Genomic DNA, 25,063 nt, shown 5'->3' with positions numbered 1-25,063 from the left:
TGCACATATCCACTCGAAATCAACTGGCATATTTAATGACAAAGGCCCTTCATCCTGTGCAATTCGCCAATTTGCTGAGCAAGATTGGTACAATAAATCTGTATTTTCCATCTTGATTGGGAGTATTAAGAATAATTAATATATTTAATTGTAACTGTTTTTATTTATATTTTTTCTTTTGCCCATTGCCCACGTATAAATGACAGTACGTTTCTTCCTGCTGCTTTTGTTTTCTTTTGTTACGGTATTCTGCATTCTGTTTCATTTGTTGTTTTTTGTTTTCTTCTGTTATGGTACCACTGCAATGGCTATATATTGTTTTCCTGTAAGCAACCAAACATTCAATGGAATAAGGAAAATATTTTCTTATCATTTTACTTTCTCTTAGGTTCATTTTGCTCTTCTTTCTTTCTGTCAAATTTCCTATCATGTATCTAGCTAGCTTGTGTAAGAACTTGTTAGAAAAAGTATAAACACTTTAAGTTGATTACTTGGGTGGATATAAACACGTGCTAGTAGCTAAATCTTTATAAAATCATATTTGTACTCTCATTTTATTTGTTTATTGCTTTATGTGAATTAAATTTCAATATCTTTGTTTACGTATTAATTAATCAATACATAATCTAAATATTTTTAAGTGAATGAAAATGTTTAAAAATTATGTTTACCCCTGCTATTAGGTTGTTAAAGACTTTTTAAACTCATAAAATAAACAAATGCCTCGATAAAAATTCTATTATTACCTACATTTGACTGCAAATTAGAATTTGTGAAGCCTCTTATTTTTCTCCATAGATCAGGATAACATTCTTAATCTTTCTCCAATACTTTAGGTTATTCTTTATTGTTATTAACTTTTTAATTGACACTCACTAGTGTCAGTCTAATATTAACTTGTCATACTAAAATGTACATAACATCTAACCTCGTTTATAATATACATAATACATATTATTAGAGTATAAAGAACTCTCTTCATATGTTTTCTCTTCTCATGAGTCCTAAAAACGTGTTTGGAAATTTATTTCGAGAGTTAAAAATGGTAAGGCAAGGTAAAATATTTATGAAATGTTGTTTAAGAATATTTTTTATGAGATTAAATTGAAGTAAATTAGAATAAACGAGAGCTTCTTAGAACCCCTCTAGACCTTTCAGGTTCTTATTTATTCTATCCTCCAAACTAAGAGGTTGTGAAAGTTTTATTAATATTTAATAAATAGTTAAATATTTCTTTAAGTATCTCAATTTATATACAACATAAAAACTACATTACAAATAATTAAGGATATTTTGTCTGATTAAGAAATCTTTACTCTATGTTTCACTATCTAGCTAAATTAGAACGAGTTTTATACATGCTCTTACCTTTTTTATAAAAGTAATTCTCATGCAATATTTTATTTAACCCTCACTTTTCCTAATATTCCTCTGTACCACCCAACATTTAATTATTTTTATTTTTATTTAATTATTATTATTTTTATATAAATATAATTATTATTTATATGATTTTAATTTATTTTATTTTATTTTAATTTGATTTAATGAAAATAATAATAATAATAATAATAATCAAAAGGGTAAAAAAATTGGTTAGGGATTTAATTGAAAATAATTTTGAAAAAAATAGATGAAATTTTGGGTTCTGGGGGTATTTTTGAAAATAAAATAAAAAATCGGGGGTCAAAAAGTAATTTAAAAAAGTTACGCCACATAAGCTGCCCGGTCAGCAGCCCCGACCAAGCGCCAGGTGGCGGAGGTGCTGACGCGGGAGGCCACGCGGGGGGAGCCACGTGGGCGATCCGCGTGCGCGCAATCGAACGGCTGAGATCCGTTCCCGCGCACACAGACGGTCCATGTCAAAAACGCGCACGGACGACCCAGATTGCATCGCGTACGGAAGGCGCAGATTGAATCGTGTACGGACGGTCCAGATTGAATCGCGATGAATGGTCCAGATTCACTCCCTATTTAATCGCGATCGGACGGTCCAGATTAAAAGTAATGGACGGTCCAAATCAAAAGCGGATGGGTATAAATAACCTCATTCACACCCAAACCCTAACCCTAGCTGCCAGAACCCCTCGTTGGAGAAGACAGCCCAACCGTCGGGGAGCCGATCATCGCCATCCACCGCCGTACTAGAGCAATTTTCGACTACCAAACGAGGTAAAAAAATTTCTTCTTGCACGAAATTCAATTTTAAACCCACCCATGGCCAAATCGTGAAAGAACATGTTGATTGGCCGAAAAATACCGTCGCGGGGTGTTTCATAAAACGCCTCCGATGAGGCCCTTCCTGATTACCGTTCAATGTGATTTTTTCACCGTTGTGACCACCGTTTCCTTCTCTACAGGTTGACCGAAGCAAAACACCCAACCGCAACGTGAGTCGGAGGAGCTGCCGCATCGGAGAGCCCCACCGCTGGTGAGTTTCGGTTTTCTGCATTTTTTCGGTCCACCGAGGGCCCTAAGTATGTTTTCTCACAGGAACCAGTACAAGTTCGGCTGAATTCAGCCGAAAATGGCCGAAAATAGCCAACCCGTGGCGGATCGCCGCCGCAGGCGGTGGTGCCGTCGCTGTAGCACGGCAGAGCCGCCGTGTCAGAATTTTGAAATTGGCTAAATAAACCCTAAGTCTAATTTTTGGGTTTATTTGGGACACTTGTAGGTACCGTAAGCGCGTTTCAATTCCCGAATGAAAATTTAGGGAACCTGAGACCGCACATAGGTGCAGTAACCATCTAGTTTTCAGTATTGAATCAAGTAAGGACCCATCACCCTATTTTCTATCATAGATGTGAAGTTTGAATAAATAATAATACATTCTTTTGTACAACTTAAATAAATATGCATAATTAATTATGGATTGCTAATGGAGCCCGAAATTGGACATTATGCTATGTTGATTCCTATTGATTTATTTTAGAGTTTAAAGGCATGATGGTATCTGGTTTTAGAATTTTAAATGCATGTATTACTATATTACTTGACCACTGTATGATTTTGAGATTTAAGATATGATTGTATTACCGGATGCATGTTCATTATTTATGTGATTATGTTTAATTTGGTAACGGAGATTAAGGATATATAGGAAAGGGATGTGATTTAATAAACAGATAAGGTGACAGCCTCACTAGATATCTTGGGAGATGGTGGACGGACTGGGTTCATAGGGAACCCTACCGTGAACATTGTTTCATACCGGATGGGGTATGGAGACTTGGTCATTTGGCGCTCATACCAGACGGGGTATGGGGACGGCCCTAGAATTAAAATTGTTAAGAGAAAGGATTTACGTGTAGCAGGGATACCCCTATGGATCTCCATAGATATTAGTAGGTTGGTGAAACGAGAAACGGTGATGATTAGTTATTGTTAATGAATATGAATTTATGATATGTTCTATGTTACTAATTGTGCATGAAGTTATGATCTGTATGATGTTATTGTCTTTGTAAGTTGTTTTCACAGGTTCTCCAATGGTAAGAAAAAGAAAAAATGGTTTTATTTTTAATGAATGTATTAGTTTAAAATTTGTGTTCCATTGGTTGTTTTTTGTTTTTTACCAACTTTTGCTTCTGTAACGGCGATATAGTGTGATGTTCTTACTGGACTAGTATACCTCACCCCTTATTTAACCATTTCAGATAAGGAGAACCCGGTTTCCGTACCTGATTCGCAAGAAGGCTACGAGTAGATGTTAGATACTTTATAGTTTCCTTTATTTTTTTTTTTATTTTTTCGTATTTTTTTCAAAGAATTTGTTACGTGATGTTTGTTAGTACTTTTGAGTTATCGTGTAAGAGATATTAACCTTAACTTTTATTTCGTTTTCGCACTCAAATTATTATATGTATTTTTAAAAAAAATTTCCAGGGTCGTTACATCCTCAATTTAGAAAATATATACACTACTTGTCTTTAAAACTTCGAAACATATGTGTTCTTTGACAAATGTATTTAATCAGATATGGGGTAACACACATGGTTTATGTATTTTATTTTTATTTATACACTTTTTACACTAGTTTTAGCTTTGAAGGTCTTTATAATCTGTCTGTCTATTTATCATATACAATTTTATCCTTAATATGATGAATTACTCTAAGCGAATTTAATAAAATACATTAAATATATTTTAAATTTTGTTATTTTTCATAGTCAGAAATGATGTGTTTAAGGATCCTCTATGTGATTATCATGAATTTTTATAATACTTTTCTATTGCAATTAAGTCAAAATTGTGGCTATTTATGACATGTGAGTGAGTAGATACATAAGAAAAACGTATCCAAGAATCTCCAATTTGGGTAAAAAAGCAAATCACTAGAAAGCAAACAAATCAAATATGAATTACGCCTTAATGCATTTTCAAGAAATGTATAATGGAATACGATAAAGAATGAAATGGGTATATATATATATATATATATATATATATATATAGCAAACAAATAGATATACCTATTATTACATGACAGATTTTTAAGTTTAAAAAAAAAAAATTATTTATTTTCTAAAAAGAAAATTTGTCATTTTAAATACGCTCATAACAGAGCGCGAATAGTCGAATATCTCCATAGCCGACCAATTTCAGACACAAACCAAAACCTCAAATGGCTCTCCTCTTCCCCTCTCTCCCTGCTTTCTTCCTCTCTAGCAAAAACCCTTCAACCAGTCCCCAATCTCTCTCTTTCTCTCTATCCTCACACCATACGCCTCTCACTTTCAGATTCCCATCTCTTGTCGCTCGCTCCTCCTCATCATCGACCTCAATACCCGACTCAGATTCTGATCCCGTCCCATTAAGCGCGTCCGTCGATACCCCCGCCACCGGTCCAAGCTTAACGGACGAGTGGGGTGAGAAAACCGAACCGGAAACAGAGCCTGCTACGAGGCTGACGGATTCGGATCCCCCAAAGGACGATGACGAGTGGGAAGAAAGAGGAGATGTTGCTGAGGATTATGTTATATCGGATAACGGTAGTGCCGTTTACGATAGGCTAGGAGAACTGAAGAGGTGCCTCGTGGATACGGTTTATGGGACGGAGCTCGGGTTTCGAGCCGGGGCGGAGGTTCGGGCGGAGGTGTCGGAGCTCGTGAGTCAGTTGGAGGCGGAGAACCCAACTCCGGCACCCATGGAGGCGTCTGACCTTCTTGATGGAAACTGGGTTTTGTTGTGAGTTCTTGTTCTTTGCCTCTGTTTTCCTTTCTCCTTCTGGTTTTGATACTTTATATTGAATACTTGATCGTGTGTTGAATTTAGTTTATTTCCGCTTCCATTATGAAGAAATGGATTTAGTTCTCACAATTGAATTAGAATTGGTTAACAAATTATGTTGTGGGGAGTTACGTGGCTCATTGGCACTGCCTAGATTCTACTCTGTGGTCGAATTATCATTTTGTAATAGATTGTATTTTATGAAAGGATGCTATCCTTTAAAATGAAACCTGCAATCTGTCTATTGCATATTAATTTCTACATGGTAGAAATATATGTGTGTATATACTTTTTTCTTTGCTTTGCATGTTCTGACAGGCACGAGGCGCAAGACCATCTCTGTTGACTGCTTTTATCATAACTAATATGGATGTACATGTTTTAGCCACAAGGATAGTGAATTCATGATGCTTTTAAATTATGTGTAGTATTTGATATAGATGAGAATATCATCCGTTGAATGCATAGACGAAGAAGGATGATATTCGAACGCTTCATTTGGTAGCTTGGGTAAGTATTCAATGGCAGATGGCTTCCAAGATCCGAAAAATCCCATTTGGCCAAGTGACTTCAGGAGTTCATTTGTAGGGAGGGGCTCTGCTGGATAACCATCTGTTCTAAATATCTTCAATGTGGTAGATGTTGAAATTCTGAATTTAGGAGCGATTCATATGGTCAGTGTATCTGGAAGTGGATTAGTAAGGAGTCAGAAATGACCTAGGTATTAGTTTCCAGGAGGACATTTGATGCGGAAATAACCCCTTGAAAACCCAGTTTGTTGGTATTTTTGGAGTAGTCAGGGAAGAAGGGATGTCAGTAGAGGATTGCTTTACCATTAGTGAGGCAGGATAGATTGAAATGACCTATTGAATTGAAACTTATATGACTGAGCGATTGAAGTTTTAGTGTCCGTAAATGCACATAGGATTTACCCTAAGAAAGAGTTTGATAAATCTGTATGGAAGTTTACCAAGGATGGGACCTTTTCTATGAAGTCCTTATATCTTTTTCTTCTACACATAATCAGTTTGTCAATATATTTTCAGAGGAGGCAAATTTGGAAAAAAAAGAAATCAACTCCTCCCTTAGCTTTTGTTTCTAGGAAAGTTCATGGGAAGAATCCTCACTATTGATAGCCTGATGAAAAGAGGAAAAGCAATTTGTAAACTTACGTCTTCTTTGTTTGATAGATACGAATCCTTTGGTTGTCTTCTTCATTGGTGACCACAAGATAGAAGGCTACATGATTGAACCTTAATCTTCTTGAGATTAGCTAGTGAGCTTTGGGCATGGGATGGTTTGAGAGTGGGGAAGCACATAAGGAAGTTGATTTGTCTCTCTGCATTGGTGACTTTTGGGTCTTAAAGGAGCTCCCGGTCTTACAGAAGAGAGTAAAAGAGCTTTAGGGGCATTTGTTCTCTTTTCTATAGAATTAGATCTTTGGTTGTAGAGCTTATGATGTAGGACAGAGGAATATGGTTTTAAAAAGTAGAAAAAAATTAAAGAAACTAATATATGTTTAAATCATGAATCTCATGGATTGACACCCGCCACAATCACAGGATTGTTACGCAATCAATTCAAGAGTCTCAATAAATTTTTATTCATAAGTTGTCATTGAATAATGATGAATCACCCAGGTGTTTGTACAGTCTAATATGACCAGAATTCCTAAAAAGGAAAATAGTAACAATAAGATTCCTTGATAAGATTTATGATGAGCCTATTTTAATAGTTCTTAGATAAGCTAAATATCTCTTATGATTCATGAGGATTATAATTACATGAATATCCCTTAAGGGTGCATTGTTGTAGAAGAGAGGATTGGGTGTTGCTATTGCTGTCACTTGATTGATTTGCTTGTTGAGGTGATTTTTCTAAATCACTGAAATCCATCATTTCGTTGTAACTTTGTACATGAGAGCAAACATCTTCACAAGTTAGATGTTTCTTTAGTATTGTTCCCTCATTGAAGATTACCTCGTACAGTCACCTTCTCTGTCTTTGGATCTCACAATCTGTGACCATTGACTCTTTTTTGGTGATAGGTAAAAGTGCATTTTCTTGACTTGGAATCAAACTTTGACTACTCATTTTTGGGGAGATGTGTCTTGATGTAGGATAAGTTTAAATTAATTTGTCTACTTAGGATTTTAAGGATTAAAAACTAAATAAGACATATTGTTTCTTAGACATCATATCTAAGAAGTCTTAAGGATCAGAATTAAGAGTTTGATTGTATCATAAAACCAAAAAAATTGAGAAAATTCTTAATCAATATTTTACTGAATAACTGAGCTGTTTAAAAAATTAGATTATATAGGTATTTATAATGATTCCTTTATAACATTTCCCTGAATAGGAGTAAACTAAAAAAATTCTAACGATGATAAAAACAGGAAAACTAAATATTGAAAAGAAGATAAATCCTAGATTTACCAAAGTCTAACAACTATAGTGAATTTACAATGAGGCTCCGGATTTTGGCTGGTCAAAAGGTTCTCTTATCAGCGTGTTGGTAGTGTTGTCACAACCACAGCTACAGAATTGTTACACACTCAATTCAGGAGAGTATCAATATATTTTTATTCATAAGCAGTCTGTTAAGGATAAGCACCCATCTTAATTACGATAATCACCATCAACTTATGGTAGGGAAACTATGTATATATTGTTTTACCATTAGCATTATGTTCATTGCATGCTTTTTATCTTAATTAGCTAAAGTAAAAAAAAAAACTGAGAAGTAGTTAAGAAGTCAATAGAGATAAAGAAATATGATCCAGTTTAAGAGTAGTTACTATAGGATCACTGCCTAATTCACGTCTATGCAGAGACTTTGATATTCTTCCATCCACACTTGTAAAGAAGTTTCAAGTACTGGTACATTAGTGCTTGCTTCAAACAGCAATTTCTTTTTCTTCTTCTGTAGAAAGTATTATGTGCCATTTTCTGCTTCTGTTGGTTGCTTTGGCTTCCCCTAAGAAGTTGAAGTTGGTGCACAGCATTAAATCAGGTTGAATATCAAGATATCACAGCTTCTGTTCTTTTCTTTTCCTCAATGATTGGTTGCCAACTTTTTTCAACATATAAGGTGATTTTTAGGATTTTGAACAGGAGAAATTCTCAGATTTGCTTCTCAAAACAGGAAAAAGAAGTCTTTTGGTAATAGTCTCCTTTTTTCTTTGGAGGATCCATACTCGAAGTTGAGCCTATTTTTTTGAAATCCAAAAATTTGAGTGTATTTTGTTTGAATATATGAGTGAAGGCATTGTGAAATTGGCAATTGCGATATCTAGGTCATGTTGACAGTGTGGACTTTGCATGGGTATCCCTGCATTACAAGACATGAAGCAAATAACACATAAAATAAGGATATTCTTTGATTCAATGTCAATTTTGTTAGCAAATTACAATTTGGTTGACTCTTCGTCACAATGTTGAGAATAGTTTCATGCAAGACTCTTGGTGAATATTGTTAAAAATGGACTGCACTGCTGCTTATAAATGTTATGTGTTTATATACTTGGACTGACTCTTATTTTGTTTCTGGCTATGGTTTCGAGATGAGCAGGTATACTGCATTTTCTGAGCTGTTGCCTCTTTTGGCGGTTGGCACAACACCTTTACTTAAAATGAAAAAGATATGCCAGTCAATCGACTCAAGAAGCCTCTCCATTGTGAACTCCACTACATTATCTGGCCCTTTCACAACCTTCTCATTCAGTGCATCTGCAACATTTGAAGTCCGAAGTCCTTCAAGAATACTGGTAATCACAAGAAAAGGTTTTAATAGTTTGACAGAATGGTATCAATTTGCGTAATAAAATCAAAGAAAGTCTGAATCATTACCAGATGAAAAATTTTAAATTTCAGTTACATTGTGTTGCATAATTGAATCAACTTTAACTCATATATTCAACTCCACAAGAATGGATTTGTATTTCTGCTTATCAAAAAATGAATCACAAGAACACTTGATGGGATTAAATATGACTTCACTTGAAATAAATGCAGTTGTAATTCATATTTCTATTTCATTTATGTTGAAAATTAGACCAAATTAAATCTAAATGCTTTTTGGACTTATTTGTCATGATGGTAGCTACCAATCTACATGTCAGGTTGAATTTAAGGAAGGCACATTTCAACCTCCCGAGATAAGTTCGAGTATAGATCTTCCGGAGAATATTGATATCTTTGGGCAGAACATCAATTTGTCCCCAGCTCAGCAGTTGCTGAATCCACTGAAGGAGGTGGGGGCAAATATTTCAAGGCTGATTTCTGGACAACCTCCTCTGAAGCTTCCAATCCCTGGGAACCGGAGCAGTTCCTGGCTTCTAACTACGTATCTTGACAAGGATTTTAGAATATCAAGAGGAGATGGTGGTCTCTTTGTACTTGCCAAAGAAGGGAGTCCTCTTCTAGATCAGTAAACCAGGTACATGCTATGTATGAATCAATGGATTCATAATTGCCATTGTCCTCCAATATTTTCTCATTCCATATATATCTTAAGGAAAGAAATGAAAGTTCTGTTGCTTTCTCTTTATACACCCAAAGTACTATCATTAATTATCAAGTAAAATACCATTGTTTAGCCTTTTTGTTGGGCCCTTTTTTTTTTTTTAATAGAATTAATATATATATATATATATTAACAAAATTGCAATTATTTGATCATAAAATGTGCAGGTGGCGAATTTCCAGAGTGTTCAAAGTTGAGGACGCCCACAAAAAAATTGGTTAGCTACGACATTTTATAATATATGTACAGAATTAGGTCAATGCGTTGTATATGAATGAATGATCATCTCCATTTGTGGGATCCAATTATCTCCAGTAGTAACTATACAGAACCTTGTGTTTACAATTAATTAATAGATTTTGATCATAAAAATCATATTTTTAAAGTTAGATTTTTGATTTAGCAATGAATTTGTTTGTTTAAATCTTTTACGTTGAACACTATATATAATATTCTTTTACTCGCTTTCCTCATTTTTTAGTACTAATTTAGAGACGAGGTAAATTATAGTGACAGTGAGTTACAGACCAGCTTTTCCAAAGAATGAGGGGGATGAGAATAGGAGGGAAGAAGATGGGTTTGCAGGCCCGTTCAGGGTAAATAAATTATGAGCATTACGTGGCATCTTGTTATTGGGCAATGCTCGTATAAAGTCAAGATCACGAAACTCTCACTAGCAAGCCAACAGTAATGGATTGTTGACGGTGTCTTAGCGGTAACAGTTGACAGCAATCAAAATGACTAAAAGCTAAACAGCTGCACCAATCACGGAATTCGCGCCACTTGTCTCTAATTTTGTTTTCATTTCGAAATTTTCGTTTGTTTAATTAAAAAAATAAAAAGGAAAATTCGCATCCCATAAATATATTATGTCCTGTTCATTCTACAACTTCTTTCTTCAAAAGTCTTACTTTCCCGGTATTTCTTTTTCCCTTTTCCAGTTTTTTTTTTTTTTTTTTCTCTAATTTCTTTTATGACCGGATCCGATAATTGGGTCGTTAATGGCTGGTAATTAGGATCGGATCCATCGAAATTAGAGGAATTTAGAAGCGTCATCAACGCAAATATTCAATCCTTCAATCTAAATCTCTTCACAATCCAAGAAGAAGAAGAAGAAGAACATTCAATCTCCATTGAAGAGACAAATAATTAGATGGAAGTGATTCTACATAGAGAAATTCAACGAAACGACAGCGAATGATCGAACCCAGATTCTAAAATCCTCCCTTCTTTGGCAATTTCTGTTTCGTCTTCATTCTTTGTTTTTATTTGGATTTGCATGTTTGTGTTTTAGATTGTGTATACATATTTATGTATACCTGCCGGGTTTTGTCCGTATGTATCATATAGGTGTATGTGTAACAGGTACTGATCACAAGAGAGAATTCAAACTGGTCAGATCAAAAGAATTAAGTAGGAGGGAAATCAAATTTTGTAATATAAGTATATACTGAAAGATGGATGACAAGGAACCTGCAGTGAAGCTAGACGACGAGCAAATTGCGGAGCTCAGGGAGATATTCCGGTCGTTTGACAGAAACAACGACGGGAGTCTGACGCAGCTGGAGCTGGGATCACTGCTGCGAGCTCTGGGGCTGAAACCTAGCGCCGACCAACTAGAGACGCTGATCCAGAAGGCGGACACCAACAGCAACGGGCTGGTGGAATTCTCAGAATTCGTGGCTCTGGTATCGCCGGAACTACTGTCGGCCAAGTCGCCGTACAGCGAGGAGCAGCTCCGGCAGCTGTTCCGGATGTTCGATAGGGACGGTAATGGATTCATCACGGCGGCGGAGTTGGCGCACTCGATGGCGAAGTTGGGGCACGCCCTGACCGCGGAGGAGTTGACGGGGATGATCAGGGAAGCGGACACGGACGGCGATGGCAGGATCAGCTTCCAGGAGTTCTCTCAGGCCATCACTTCTGCTGCTTTTGATAATTCTTGGGCTTGAAATTTTTAAATCAACCCACACCCATCTACTCTCCCATCATCTTCTGGTACGTCAAGCCAATTTTGGTTGTGTATATATATATATATATATATATGTATGTATTGTATATAATAATATGATAAATACTTAATTATAAGTGATTTTCAGGAGTGGTGATGATGCTTTCCTGAGCAGCAAACTGAAGCCGCCGGATGCGCCTGAGAGTTTTCGATAGTTTGATCGCAGATGATTCAGAAATCATTCATTTCCATTTTCCACCCCCTACAAAAACAAGAGAAGAGCATCGTCGTCTTCATCATAATTTTGGACATTCTTGTTTGTTTTGTTAGGTGATTTACTAGGGCTTCTTTCTAATTTTCATATATAAACCCTTATATATATTCACACATATATACATGTGGTTTCCATGTCCTCCTCACTCAATTTGGCGTTTTTGCTTGCTTCTGATCTCGGTGATTGATTAGATTATTTGGGAAATGTTTTCTGGGTTTTATTGAAGGATTCTTGAAAGGGGTATGTATGATTTTTCTGATTTATTTTTACAGCATCAACAAAATTAAGATGCTTGCAGCTTTAGTACCAGTCTGGCTTCTGCCTCCCTTTTTATTAAAGAAATTAGCTAATTGGTAAAATTTCTTCCAAACTAGTCCAAAATACCAGCGCTTAATGTATAAATTCAGGTTTAGAATTGTTAAATATTTAATCTAATATTTCTATTTGAAAATAACAAGTTTAAATTTCCTTCCAACTTAATTGTTTCAGTTGAAATAATTATAAGAAGTTTATACTCAAATCTAATTTTTTTGTCAAAAAAAAAAAAAAAAATCACTTTCCCATTTCTATGTAACTAATTTTTTACGTTAAGCCCAATGTAACTGTCGTTTAAAATTCTCATTCACATACTGCAACGAATATCAAAAGAGTATACAACAGACAACCATCAAAATCAGAAGGAAAATTTATTAATGGAGGGAAATTAATCTTCGTGGGGACCTTGAAAAGACCAGTCTCCAACCCACCTCTTCCGCTGATCATATCTCAGGTATTCTCAATCAGTCTATAAACAGAACCGCTAAAAAAAAAAAAAGTTCATATTCAGTTCCGCAGCATCCACTGCACTATGTCCTCGCGAACAACTCCCTGAAACCCGCCTCTTATGTAGTTTGACATCCGCATATCAGACCCACTACTATACAAATGCCTATACTGGGTCATAGACCCTGCAGGCCTTGGTGGCCGCACCGCCATACTAATGGTAGGAAAGGATTTGTGCCATATATTTGTCGATGAGGTGAACATATGTCTATCAGATTCGTGGGTTTTGGATGTCTGTGTGCAACCAGAATTTTTCAGATGTGAAGACTTTGTAAGCTCCTTTCTCTTCTTAATGCTTGCACTGGTTCCAGGTGGTTTCTCTGGCAAGGAACCACGGATCTGAGCTGATGGTTTCATCCTATCAAGCCACCGTAGAATCCAGTTCCCAAGATTCCGACCAACTTCTATATCTCTCTGTTGTATATTCTGGTGAACCTTGAGTGCTACATCAAAGACAGCTCGTGTACGCCTGTAAAGTAAAGAAGAACAAAAATTTCCGACCCTCATTTAAGCTGGTTGGGATCTCATAAAGGCACTTCATTCTCTTCACTAATCTAAAACTAAGAGCAGATGCAACATCTGATTTGACAGTAACTTGTGAGAAAGCAACTAGACAACTATACCTAACAATTTGAAGTAACATGTTCTGCAGTTTCTGGAAGCACCAAATGTTTTTCATGATAAATAAAAAAAGAATACAAACCCAGATGCCATATTTCTCTAAAATAAACAGTTCCGGTACTTTCTGCAGTGAAAAGAACAGCCTTGAAATTTGTACCCCGGAGCTCAATGAATCTTACTGATAAAGGACAAATCTTGAATACAATGTATGTTTTAGTTATAACTATGCATCAAGGCAAATGAATAAATTCTTCGGTAAAGGTAGTTTAGGAAGGCAGGGATGGAGGGAGAGAGAACTGCGAAAGCTAAAATATGATGATATCAGCAGGTTAGACATTTTTCTAGCTTAAAGAAAACCACTGAAACTAATGATAAAGCACAAAGGAAGAACTTCAAGTCTTCAGGTACCAACAGAGAAAAGAAAAAGAGATCTGAAAATGTTGTTAACATCATTACAGACTTGTATTCTGAAGAAAATGACATAGATCAATCATACTTCACAGACGTCTCTAACAAATCACTTTAACTTCAAGAAATTGTATAGCTTGTATGAGGATGATTAAATTGTTTTGTCACTTGTTTACCCTGAGTACTACTGTGTCAAGACCTTCAAAAATCTGTTTGAGATGAGTTTGCCTGAGTTCCTTCAGTTTCCTTTCACTTATAAATGTCTTCCCACTATAAATTGCTTCAGTTCAGATAAAATGTTCAAAACCCAATCAGAACTCAGTTTGACCAATTAGGGGACATGTCAAGGCAATAAAAGAATTCACACTTTATCAAATGTATACTTTCGTTACAACTATCCATCTGAACCTATTCCTTTTTTATGGCGCTGTACGCGTCCTCCTATAATAGCAAAATAGTCTTATCATGAATATATAGTCGAGTAGTCGAGCACGAGCACACTTTTATTGTTTGCAGCATACACCACAAAGATTATCAGCCTAGATCGTAATGTTTTTGTTTTGTTTCACCACAACGCTTTCATAGAGACAAAGTAATCAAATATGGCTACTCAACTTTTCATAACTTTTGATACAGCAAATTGATATTGCCAAACTTTTAAGACTTGGCAAACTCAAGTTCGTTACCGTCTTAAGTTTAAGGGAAATCTTAACATAACATAGGTCCTCCTATTATAACACAATAATCCTATTTAACAATAACTTATTATTTGCATATGTCTTCTCATACATTTTTTTTTTTTTTTATTTTAGCTTTTTTTTTTCCTTTTTGGTAACTTTCCTCTATGGTTTAATCTTTTTCCTTTGGTTATTTTTATTTTTTCAGTCACTGATTAACTTAGATATTTACATACAAGTTCCTATAACATCAATCATATTTATACGATCAATCTATCCATATTAATACGATCAATCTATCTGTGATGCAGTAATAGTATCTCAATTTATTTCTTCATCGCATCTAAACACTAATCTTCTCATGAGAATGTGATTATTCGGATTGACATACTCCCTTCCTAGTGCTATAGCTTCTCTCTTCTCTTCTTATCTGAAGCTCTGCTTTGCTCAGTGTTCTGGACATCTATCCAGTCAACTCATTCAACTGACAACCCCACAAGCACGAATTTCAATTCACATAGTCACTCTAGCTACTCAAACCCAGGGAAGCAGACACCAAACTGCCATTATATCATGAAGGTCCCTGAGAAATCCACATTTCTGACCTGTTTAAATCGCATTTCAGATTCAACCTAGCTTTGTATCTAGAATCATTTTATACCAAAGCTGGCTTTACAAGTCCATTTTCATCTGGAGAGTCAATGCACATAATCGTAGAGAATATGCATTGATCAACTTCAAAAATATGGATTGAAATTTATAAAGACGGTTTGGCGATCATCATCTGCTATTAACAGTCAACCGACTTGTCACGCAAGATAAGTCTAATCTGAAACCTATCTTTTTCTCGTCAACTAAAACGATCAAAAACCGATCATCAACTATAATTAGAAACAAGCATTGTACTGAGAAACAGTTATTGGATTGGAAGAGAGAGAAACGTACCGACGAACAAATTGACGGATCTTAGGGTGCCTAGGGCCAAAAATGCGACGCTGAATCTTCAAAGCGAGCCTGTAAGTCCGTTTCAGCCCCAAGAAATACGCTGTTCCCAAAGTGATCTCCCACAGAACCATGTCCTCTCTCTCTCAGACGAACTTTCCTCTCCGTCTTCTTCTCCTTTCTCCTTGAACTGTGTGTTTGAATGTTAATGGCAGTTTTTTAACAGTGAGTTTCTGCAATCTGTGTGCAGTTTGCTTCCTCTCACCTCTGACGTCTGTATCTGGGGGTTGCTGCTTTTCCTGATGAAGGGGTTAATTGTTTTATTCTGCTTCCCTTTTGGTTAATTTCTCGATTGGAGCGGCCGGAAATTTCGATCGCGATAGTCGGACATTTAATAGGCCTTCCCTCTCCCCGACTCCCCAATCAATAGCAGCCGTTGATTTTGCTAATCTCATGATCTGGACCTTCCTTTCTAAATTTCTTAGGCCCAATGATTTTTATTTTTTTTTAATGAAATTATCGTAACTCGTTGAAGGATACTGTTTAGTAATTATTTTATTAATTAAAAAATAACATAGAAAGTAAAGTATTTATATGAAAATTATTAATAGAGATTCTATCAATATGTGACCGTTATACAATTGATTACTATTAGACCCTTTAATATGTTTGTTAAACTATATAAATTAATTTTAATTAATGACAAAAATTAATATTGTATTCACCATAGTCAAATGAGGACAAATGTAGAAAAAATTAAGAATAATGGTTCAAAAATTAAAGAGTAAAGTCATTAGTGATCACGAATTATTCGTTTTCATTTGGAATAAATTTTTCAATGAAAAATTTGAGAATTGTAAACAAATTACCTTGCACAAAAGTCAAAAAGTAAGAATTTTCTTCTATTTTGAATAACATTCTTAAAATTGTAATTTTTATACATATATTTTTTTTTAAAATATTTGGAGCATCAAATGCCTTGGATTACTGAGTAATAATTTAAACATAATTTGAATATAGTGAGGCATTTACCACATGCTTTTAGGGAAGAGATGCTTGTGTTAAAAATCATGGTATAAAAGTCAGTTTACAATCTTATACAAGTAACAAATTTCAACGAATTATGAATTGGATCAAAAATCATTTACCAACGCATTCGCTCACTTTCTATTTATGAATCAACCCACAACAAGAATCTAATTTTTCCTCAGTCCCCAACAAGTCCCATTTTTATTATTACCCTTCTTCCAATAAAGCGGAAAACGCACCGTTTTTACCACCCTCAGTCGTCACTATTCTCAATTCCAAAATAATTAAAGTGTAAGTAAAACACAAGAGCAAAACTCTCTCTCGCTTTTTCATTTTTCATTTTTCGCTTTCTTCCCGTCTTTCTCTCTGCAAATCATGCAAAGACAATCTCTCGGCTCACCGGTCTCCAAGAACCACAGCCATGGAGCACCCAAGGACTCAGAACCTCACTCCTTGGACGACCCTAAAAGAAAGGACTCCGCATCCTCGTCTTCTCTGCTGACGGATTTTGATGACCACCGCCTCAAATCTACCAGGCCTCGTCGGTTATCTTCCTCATTGCCGCAGCTTTCGACGCCGCAGAAGCTCATCCACCTCATCCCCGTTCTTACTCTCCTTTGCTTTCTCATCCTCTACCTTTCCTCTCACAATCCGTCTCAGTCAGGTACGTCTCTCTTCGTACAATCACTACTCCTTACCTGTAAATTCCTTTCGATAGATTCTCAACATCGCTTTCTCGTTTTCTTTTTTTCCTTCAGATTTGTCTCATTTTACTGGATTCCAAAGGTCGTCGAAGCATTTAGGTACAATGCGGCTTAAATCGAGGCTTCCTTAATCTTACATCTCCGATTTGAGTTTCTGTTTTTGAAATCCAATACTGTCGGTGCTTCTCCATTTGCTCTCCGTTTAAGTCACCATGAAATCATTGGTTTAGTTTTCTGAAAATGCTTTTGGCTTTTTCTGCTTCCTTCCAGGAACTGTTTATGGTTAGTTGACTTTTTTTTTTTCCCTTAGTCTGTTTACATGCGTTTCTTCTTGTTTATGCAGATGCAGATGCAGCTGCAAAAATCGGCGATGTTGGGCGCGGTGTTGAGCTTAGTAGGGACGATGTTTTAGCGATCCGTAGCCTCAGAAGCTTGCGAGAGATTGATAAACACGCGCCGAAATTATCTCGCTCTCACAGAAAAATCGCCGATTTCTAGGTCGCTTTCTGGGGTCTTGTATTTCTCTACTCTACCTCATCTTCCTTCCTTCTTCCAAATTCTGGCTTCGCACGTACGATGCCCATTAGCACGTGCGAAGTACTGTGCTCTCCTAGTCCCGCACGTGTAAAGTATTTGCATGTTAAATTGTTGTCTTGTGAAAGGTAAATTGGAGCGCTACGGGCGTGGCGCCTGTTCAGGTTTTTTCATGTTTTTCCCAGATTCAGAAGATATATAATAATTTTGTGATTTACAGATTTAAAAAATTAATTTTTTTTAAAAGGAGAAACTTAACGTGCGCCCAAAAGAGAGGCGTACGTTAGATACGGTCGCTAAGAGTGCGCAGGTTATCTAGTATGGAATCCAGCTGGAAGTTGGGACCGTTACTGGACCTCGTTTTGCGGTTGGAGAGCCAGCTGGAAAAGCCGTACTGTGGGCACCTGATGCATTATTAAGATTGTTCTTAGCTGCCACGACTTTGATAATCTAACCGCTATTGCATGTTATCACCGTGACCCACAAATCATTTATTGTCTATTTAAAAAAAAAAAAATTAGTGTGATATTATATTATTTATAAATAATTTAAAAATAAAACTAAAAAATTATTGGAATTTGATAAAGAGTTTCTTATGTTTTGTTTTTTGGTTTGTTACGTGAGGTTAGGTTGTATTGAAAGTGATTGAAATATTAATTTTCCGAACTACTAAAATCTAATAATGTGTATGGTACAACACAATGTCGTTGACGTGTCAAAATTTGAAGAGGGTATCACGGAAGTTGCATACAACAGGAGTGTCGTCGGCTGCTCGTGGTCTTATCTAGATGCTTTGTTGTTAATTAGACAAGAAGAGTAGTTTTTCTTTTAATAATTTTATAATAAATTGATAAGCTTTTTTGGTAAAATAAAAATTAATAAGTAGACAAAGTAGTTTGGCGAGAAATGATGAAAGAAAAGGATAAAGGGGAAGCTGGCGTTGGATAGGGATGGAGATTGTGATGAGCCACGTGGCAAAATATGATGACAGGTGTTCCCACTACTCATTATAAAACCATCATCTTTGGCCGTCATGATGGTCCCACTCTCCTCCTACACGGAAGCATGATTGTGTATTTTTATGCATAGCAGTTGGCATCTCTGTTCTAAATTTTATAATTTTTTATTATATTTTGAATTTTTTTTTTATGAAATTAAAATATAATATTTCTATTTAAAATCGAGGACTAAAATTTTCAAAAAAAAAGTATTTATAAGTACTTCTTTTTCATTAAATGTGTGTCATTATGTATTGTTTAAATAAAAGAAACTCAACATTGGTATTTAGTACTTTTAAAGTTAAATGTTTTGTTATAATGAGTTTCAAAGTTTATTAAATTCAAAAGTACGTTCCCAAAAAAAAAAAAAAGTAAAGAAAAGAAAAAGAATTCATCTTTTTGCTGTCAAAAGTTTCACAATTATCTTAAAAGTATCACGAATTGAAACAATTTCATAAGTTTTAAGTATCAATTCTAAAAAAAAAATTATTAAAAATTTAATTTATAATATGATAAATAAATCATGAATTAAAGTAGTAATTTATGTATGTATAAACTCGTTATCATGCATAGTTGGTATTCATAAGATGAGGCAACTTAGAGATAGGAATCCTATCATGATGCAGGAATACTATTATTGTTGTAAGATTTTTTAAATAGAAAATATAACATAATCATTAATTCACAAACACGAAAAGAGTGCTACTCCTGTACAAAAATATTTACAAGTCAGTAATAAGATCCTACAAATCTTGTATAAAATGTATAAAACCCAAATACTCTAGTCATTTGTTTGTAACTCTGATAAAATTCTCTTCCACTACCTCAAAAACTTTCTTGTTATTCTTTTCCCACACTACCCATATAATAAAAAGAAAAATAAGACCCTCATAGGCCCAAATCTTATCTCTTACCAAACCAAGCTATTACCAACCTAAATCCTAATGGGTAACCCACAGGCTATATAGTTCATAACCTGTACTGAAGTAGTAAAGTATGATTAGGAGATTCAGCCTCTCTCCTACATAAATAGCAGTCATTCACCATAATCTTTATGATTATAAGATTCAGCCTCCCTCTTGCATAAATTAACACTCATTCATCATAATCTTTCATCTCCTCATCAATTTGTCAAAAGTTAAAAGACACAGCCCTTACCTCACCGCACAAAAAGAGTAATTCTGTGAAGAGCATTCAACCTTTCTTCTGTGACTTCATTTTTTTAACCAAGTGGTTGTAGTATAACTTGACAATGAATGATCTATTATCCTTGAGGTTCCTCACCACATTCACAGTACAAGTGTACTATTCCCTCCATTATCCATGCATAATTATACCGAGATATATTCTTGACCGTGCCATAACATAAATACAAGAGAATTAATTGGTCTTCGAGTATTAATTAGTTCTTAAAGAACGAAAATGAGTTAGAAACATCATAAATATAATCAATTCACTTCTAATTTTTGTAGCAAACATTTGAAATAAACCAATCACGATTTCAGACTTTCTTCAAAAGTTAAAACAGCAACAGTCATTCTGCCCAAATTTGTATCTCCCAAACACTTCAGTTTTCTTTGTTCAACCTGTCTAATAATATTCGTTTCTCTCTTGTTTATTCTCTAAGTACACCAGTAGCTATACCCGACCTCAAACCTATACAAGCTCCAGCAGGTTTTTGATATCAACTTAACAGCTCCAACAGAGCTTTGGACAAACCACGAACTAAGCTGCTGCATAAGATTCGACCATCCAAACCCCAATGCTTAATAAGAAAATCAGTGAGAAAGATTTCTTCTGTGCTAAATATGCCTAATAAACCACAGGATTCTCTAAGCTATGGTCACGTGATCAGGATACACAGATGAAATTGTTTAAGAGATTATAATGCATCATCATTTTTATAAAGAAAAAATTTGAAGGAACAAGCTTTCCATTCAAAATTTTCAAAGTAAACAACATTGCTTGCAATTGTATTTGATGTTATATGACTAAATGTCCTATATTCACTTCCCTACCAGGGAAAACAAAGCAAGAAACCATGTGATAATAGAAGCCAAAAGTTTAAAAGGTATTTACAGAAGCAATAAATCAAAGGATTAAACCTTGGGCAGAAGCAGGCTTAGAAGGCTCCTGCACATTAGCAGAAGATGCTTTAGGAGACTCGGATAGATGAATCTGCGCAAAATCATCCACTACTTTCCTTTTTTGTTCGTCCTCAGCCATTCCAACTTTTTCCTTTGCCTTCTGCCCAACTTCACCCGCCGCTTTTGCGACCTTATTGAATGCACCAGTTACCCATGAGGCTCCAGTAAATACATACCGGTTCTTCATTATTGCTGACCCTGCATTGCTGACTGTTTGCTCCGCAGCTGCCAGTGCCGATTTGGTTTTCTCCGAAACCTGAAATTTTTGATCCACTTCCCGGACTTTGTCACTTACCACAGCAGTACCAACACTTATCTTTTCAGTAAAACCTATTTTTTTGTCAAAAGAAGCAACTTTGGCTGAGGCTGTCGAGGTCAACTGGTGCTTCTCATCAAAGGTCTTTGCTTTGCTGACTGCATCTTTGCCCAGGATATACCCCTTGGCAAGCATGCCGCTAACCACATCCTCAGCCTTCCGGAAAGCAGACTCAGCACCACCAGGAGTCTTATCTTTGCTCGGCTACAGAATTGGATAGTAATATGTTACAGACATTCCACTATATACCTTATGATGGAAGTTTCATGAAAGACTTACAGCCTGCACCAACGCGTCTGGAGGCAATTGATAATCTGGAGCCAGTGTGACCACAACAGATAGATCAACAATCGTTGCACCCTGAAAAAAGGGGGAAAAAAAAAGCAAAACCTCCTTCAAATATCCCATAAAGAAAAATATGATGGCATTGGTAAAAAAGTGAAGGACTTTCAACTTTCAGAGTAAGGGCAATGAAATTTGAATTCAAACTTAGGGCTTAACAGCGCCTTCAGCAAAGAAATTGCGAACCACCCTGACCAGGTCGTCTTCAATAATCTTCCAACAGTTAGAGTCAAAAAGACCCTAGAATCCATAAATCTGAAGGATAGGGAGGCACACCAGGCTCTATGTTCAGAGTATCGTGGATCTCCAATCATTATGACATTGCATCAGATACAAGAGGAGTATTGACTCGTGAAACCAATTATGAAGACTGGTGGATTATAGGTATAAGGTTTGAATCTCCTTCATCGAGACAAAAAGCAAAAAACATAGAACATTTCTACATTACTTGAGTAACTCAGAAGACTTAACACACCATACCAGATATTTTTCATACAGTTATGAAGGTAATTCCTTCATTCTCTCTCCCATAATTCTCCTACTATTTTGCTTCCAAACTTAGAGGTTTTCTTGGAAAGACTAAGCAAAGCATCTAGTACATTTACGCAAACTAGTCAAGAAGATGTTATAGTGTGCTTCAGCATGCTGTAAAACACCATACTGTGATTCCTAAAACTGAATTATCACAATTGCTAGCCTATTCGGAAAACACAATGCAGTATTTAGAATCTCCCTCCTAAGACAACGTATCAGATCGTACATTGGTGGCGCCCCCTTGGTGCCGACTCATCAATACAATTCACACTTTTATCTCAAAAAAAAAAAAAAAGACGAATCAGATAACCAATGAAATTGTGGCAAAAAATGACAGAGAAGATGACAAGTTGACTAGGTGGTTATTTTGTGAGAAAGTGATATACCGAAAGAAGAACAGCAGTTTCTGCGCCCTGTGAATCCTTAAAGGTAACATATCCAACCTGAGATTGTCCATCATTTCTGTAAAAGCAAACAATAAGCTCAGCATCTAAAGAACAATAAAAACAAAAGTGGAAGTTACAGACAAAATAAAAAATAAAATAACAAACCTCTGCAATTCAACATATAAAATGTCACCAGAAAAAGAAAAGAACTCCTTTATGTCTTGCTCTGTTGCTCCGAGAGAAACATTGCTAACTTTAACAGTTTTAATCTGCAATTAGAAAGTAATTGATTTCTAAAATCTCCACAATATATATGATCTTGTACATAAAGCACCTTCTAGAGAAATCATGTTGAAATAATGTACATGATAAAATTATATGAAAATGTCTTAAAAATCAACTGATATCCGAGAGAGGCACAGAAAGGGGAGCATCCTACGTCAAAACTAAAAACAAACAAGCTTGACTCCATGATAAGTTGGAAAGGGATAGTGTATTCATAATGGAAAATGCACCAGATCATTTTCACATCATTCAAGATTAAAACCAACACTCCAAACTTCACGTATCAATTTTCGCCGGCTTTTGCACTGGTGGAGGAGTATAAGATTGTACGAGTCCATCAACTCCCTCTAAAGGGTCTTTCTCTTGAAAGTGGGAAGATAAGGGGAGATACCATACATACGTAAACCTTTTTTGTTCAGATCATAAATAGATCACACTCCTCTTATAGATAGCTCCTTTAGTTTTTCTCTTTTTTGTGTGTTTGTTAGGAGGGAAAGAGAGAGTATAACAGATGTTACAAGCTTTCTTAATATACACAAATGTCTCTATTTTCCTATATTTGTACTTATCTCTATACATGCTGCTTACCTTATAGATTTAATAACACGCTACATTTATCGATTTTCAAAAAAAAAAAAAAAAAAGCATGCTACACCCGTCAGGTTTACTTGAATGCAAGCATATTACGCACATCCATTACATTTATACATAGTTGCAATAGCAAATCAGAAATACAGATACGTAATCTGTGGATTCTGTCATTGGCTAGCAATCAATCATACAAGTGCAATAAACAAAATCTTAGTTATAATTCCTGAGAAATATGGCAATTTACCGAATGAATAACCAATATGGCCCCCACATATATATCTGAATGCGTTTCAAAATCTCGTGTATAGTTTTGCAATAGCAATAGCAAAGAGGATGTTCCACACCAATATACGATTATCTAACCGTTTAAATGCAGCATATATATATATCATAAAGACAACAGGTTTCTTTTGGAATTTGCATGACATCCTAAAGGAACAGAATATTCAAGCATCAAATACTGCAGTATACAGTATCCTCGCGGCTCCATAAACAAATCTCATGAATGTTACACAGAGAGACACGGTTTTTGCTGAGAATTGAAACAAATGATAGATTCGGCAAATAAACTAACCCCCCAAAAGGCACTCCATAAATTTTAGATCGCAGAAAATCTCATAGCAGATCTAATCTCACTAACACAATAAAGCTAACTTCGATATAGAACATCCATACCAAAAAACATATATGTATAAAAGGTTTACAGAAAGAATTAAATGTTTTTGAAAACCGCAAAGTAAATCATAAAAGACAATTTGATGCTCACCGACATGATGAAGATTGAATACAGGCTTTTGCGAATCGAACCCGAGTAGCACTCTTGGCTGTTACAAATGAGAAAATATTCCAACAAAACAGAAATCAGAGAAGCAGAAATGAAGAAGAAAGGGTAATCGTTTATATATATATATATATATATGTGTGTGTGTGTGTGTGTGTGTGGAAATGGAAGAACGGGCTAGGGCAAGCACGTGCTAGGTGAGGGAACTGGGATGTCTTAATTCAGCCGGCAGTCACGTTACGCGTGAGTTGATAGAAGATAATTTATTTTTTAAATTAGAATAGTAGTAAATAATTAAAAAAAAATTATTTTAAACAAGAATAAAAATTTGGCATAACTATATAATTTAAAAGACAAAATTTATTATTTATTATTTATATTTATACTTATGAATTAGAAGTAGAATAATAAAATAATTTATTATTTTGTTGTCTCTTACTCAATAAGTAATATAATTTGAAAGACAAATTTATTCGTATTTTTTTTGTTATTACTTGTTAAGTTTTAATTTTGATAATTATTGAGAGATAATATTACATTAATTAGATTTTATTAAAATTAAAATTACATTATTAATCCAATTTATGAGAATATTATTATTACATTCTTATACTATTCCTAATTTAATTTCCGCTATTATAATTAATATTATTATCTCTCAACTAATTTAAATATTTAAGAATAAAAATGTGATTATGACGATAATAAAATTATTATCACTCACTGATATTTTTTTCTATTTTCATCTTTTCAAATAATTATATCATAATATTTTATTCTATTTTATTTAAAAAAATTTTAATAATAATTTTATTCTATTATTAGTTTTTGACTTAAGATATTATTGTAAGTTTGTATACCTCCGTATGATCCATTTTGATTGATTTATTCGGTTTTAAATGCTTCTAATTAATATTACATTTAATACATAATTTAAATTTATATTAAACACTGTTAAGTACTT

At 35.1% G+C, this 25,063-nt stretch overlaps 5 protein-coding genes across 6 annotated transcripts; 3 read left to right on the top strand and 2 right to left on the bottom strand.

Moving 5' to 3' along the window:
* The first annotated feature begins 4,567 nt into the window (after positions 1–4,567).
* Positions 4,568–10,146, top strand: LOC110811407 (Plastid-lipid associated protein PAP / fibrillin family protein). Its single transcript, XM_022037904.2, has 4 exons — positions 4,568–5,187; positions 8,804–8,999; positions 9,354–9,670; positions 9,925–10,146. Exons 1-3 carry the CDS (start codon positions 4,625–4,627, stop codon positions 9,663–9,665), a joined length of 1,071 nt encoding a protein of 356 aa, XP_021893596.2. The 5' UTR covers positions 4,568–4,624; the 3' UTR covers positions 9,666–9,670; positions 9,925–10,146.
* Positions 10,147–10,686: 540 nt separating this feature from the next.
* Positions 10,687–12,132, top strand: LOC110811408 (Calcium-binding EF-hand family protein). Of its 2 annotated transcripts, XM_022037907.2 has the most exons (3): positions 10,687–11,000; positions 11,123–11,755; positions 11,857–12,132. In XM_022037907.2, the coding sequence occupies exon 2, from the start codon at positions 11,215–11,217 to the stop codon at positions 11,707–11,709; it is 495 nt and encodes a 164-aa protein (XP_021893599.2). In that variant the 5' UTR covers positions 10,687–11,000; positions 11,123–11,214; the 3' UTR covers positions 11,710–11,755; positions 11,857–12,132. The 2 variants fall into 2 exon arrangements, with proteins under 2 accessions (XP_021893599.2, XP_021893597.2); XM_022037905.2 differs by having other exon boundaries at positions 10,687–11,755.
* A 520-nt stretch (positions 12,133–12,652) lies between these two features.
* On the bottom strand, positions 12,653–15,846 carry LOC110811376 (uncharacterized). Its single transcript, XM_022037866.2, has 2 exons — positions 15,456–15,846; positions 12,653–13,273 (listed from the first exon to the last, which is right to left on the bottom strand). The coding sequence occupies exons 1-2, from the start codon at positions 15,584–15,586 to the stop codon at positions 12,805–12,807; spliced, it is 600 nt and encodes a 199-aa protein (XP_021893558.1). The 5' UTR covers positions 15,587–15,846; the 3' UTR covers positions 12,653–12,804.
* An 896-nt stretch (positions 15,847–16,742) lies between these two features.
* On the top strand, positions 16,743–17,892 carry LOC110811412 (ribosome maturation factor). The gene is made up of 3 exons (XM_022037910.2): positions 16,743–17,145; positions 17,240–17,284; positions 17,529–17,892. The coding sequence occupies exons 1-3, from the start codon at positions 16,857–16,859 to the stop codon at positions 17,681–17,683; spliced, it is 489 nt and encodes a 162-aa protein (XP_021893602.2). The 5' UTR covers positions 16,743–16,856; the 3' UTR covers positions 17,684–17,892.
* Positions 17,893–20,632: 2,740 nt separating this feature from the next.
* Positions 20,633–24,286, bottom strand: LOC110811382 (binding partner of ACD11 1-like). Its single transcript, XM_022037874.2, has 5 exons — positions 24,085–24,286; positions 22,608–22,711; positions 22,443–22,518; positions 21,460–21,540; positions 20,633–21,384 (listed from the first exon to the last, which is right to left on the bottom strand). Exons 1-5 carry the CDS (start codon positions 24,088–24,090, stop codon positions 20,809–20,811), a joined length of 843 nt encoding a protein of 280 aa, XP_021893566.2. The 5' UTR covers positions 24,091–24,286; the 3' UTR covers positions 20,633–20,808.
* Between the last annotated feature and the right edge of the window lie 777 nt (positions 24,287–25,063).

Source organism: Carica papaya, chromosome 3 (assembly GCF_054855325.1).
Source record: "Carica papaya isolate Zhongbai chromosome 3, ASM5485532v1, whole genome shotgun sequence".
Classification (NCBI taxonomy): domain Eukaryota; kingdom Viridiplantae; phylum Streptophyta; class Magnoliopsida; order Brassicales; family Caricaceae; genus Carica; species Carica papaya.
This window is presented reverse-complemented; position numbering and strand designations above follow the sequence as displayed.

What these genes read in the sequence shown, in the direction of transcription:
- LOC110811407 (XM_022037904.2), top strand. Translation starts at nt 4,625, where the DNA reads ATGGCTCTCCTCTTCCCCTCTCTCCCTGCTTTCTTCCTCTCTAGCAAA. An exon ending in GATGGAAACTGGGTTTTGTT is followed by an intron (nt 5,188 to 8,803) that starts GTGAGTTCTTGT and finishes CGAGATGAGCAG; the next exon opens with GTATACTGCATTTTCTGAGC. An exon ending in GAAGTCCTTCAAGAATACTG is followed by an intron (nt 9,000 to 9,353) that starts GTAATCACAAGA and finishes TCTACATGTCAG; the next exon opens with GTTGAATTTAAGGAAGGCAC.
- LOC110811408 (XM_022037907.2), top strand. Translation starts at nt 11,215, where the DNA reads ATGGATGACAAGGAACCTGCAGTGAAGCTAGACGACGAGCAAATTGCG.
- LOC110811376 (XM_022037866.2), bottom strand. Translation starts at nt 15,586, where the DNA reads ATGGTTCTGTGGGAGATCACTTTGGGAACAGCGTATTTCTTGGGGCTG. An exon ending in ATCCGTCAATTTGTTCGTCG is followed by an intron (nt 13,274 to 15,455) that starts GTACGTTTCTCT and finishes TTTACTTTACAG; the next exon opens with GCGTACACGAGCTGTCTTTG.
- LOC110811412 (XM_022037910.2), top strand. Translation starts at nt 16,857, where the DNA reads ATGCAAAGACAATCTCTCGGCTCACCGGTCTCCAAGAACCACAGCCAT. An exon ending in TCACAATCCGTCTCAGTCAG is followed by an intron (nt 17,146 to 17,239) that starts GTACGTCTCTCT and finishes TTTTTCCTTCAG; the next exon opens with ATTTGTCTCATTTTACTGGA. An exon ending in AAGGTCGTCGAAGCATTTAG is followed by an intron (nt 17,285 to 17,528) that starts GTACAATGCGGC and finishes TTGTTTATGCAG; the next exon opens with ATGCAGATGCAGCTGCAAAA.
- LOC110811382 (XM_022037874.2), bottom strand. An exon ending in AAACTGCTGTTCTTCTTTCG is followed by an intron (nt 21,541 to 22,442) that starts GTATATCACTTT and finishes CCCTTTTTTCAG; the next exon opens with GGTGCAACGATTGTTGATCT. An exon ending in CAGACGCGTTGGTGCAGGCT is followed by an intron (nt 21,385 to 21,459) that starts GTAAGTCTTTCA and finishes CCAATTCTGTAG; the next exon opens with CCGAGCAAAGATAAGACTCC.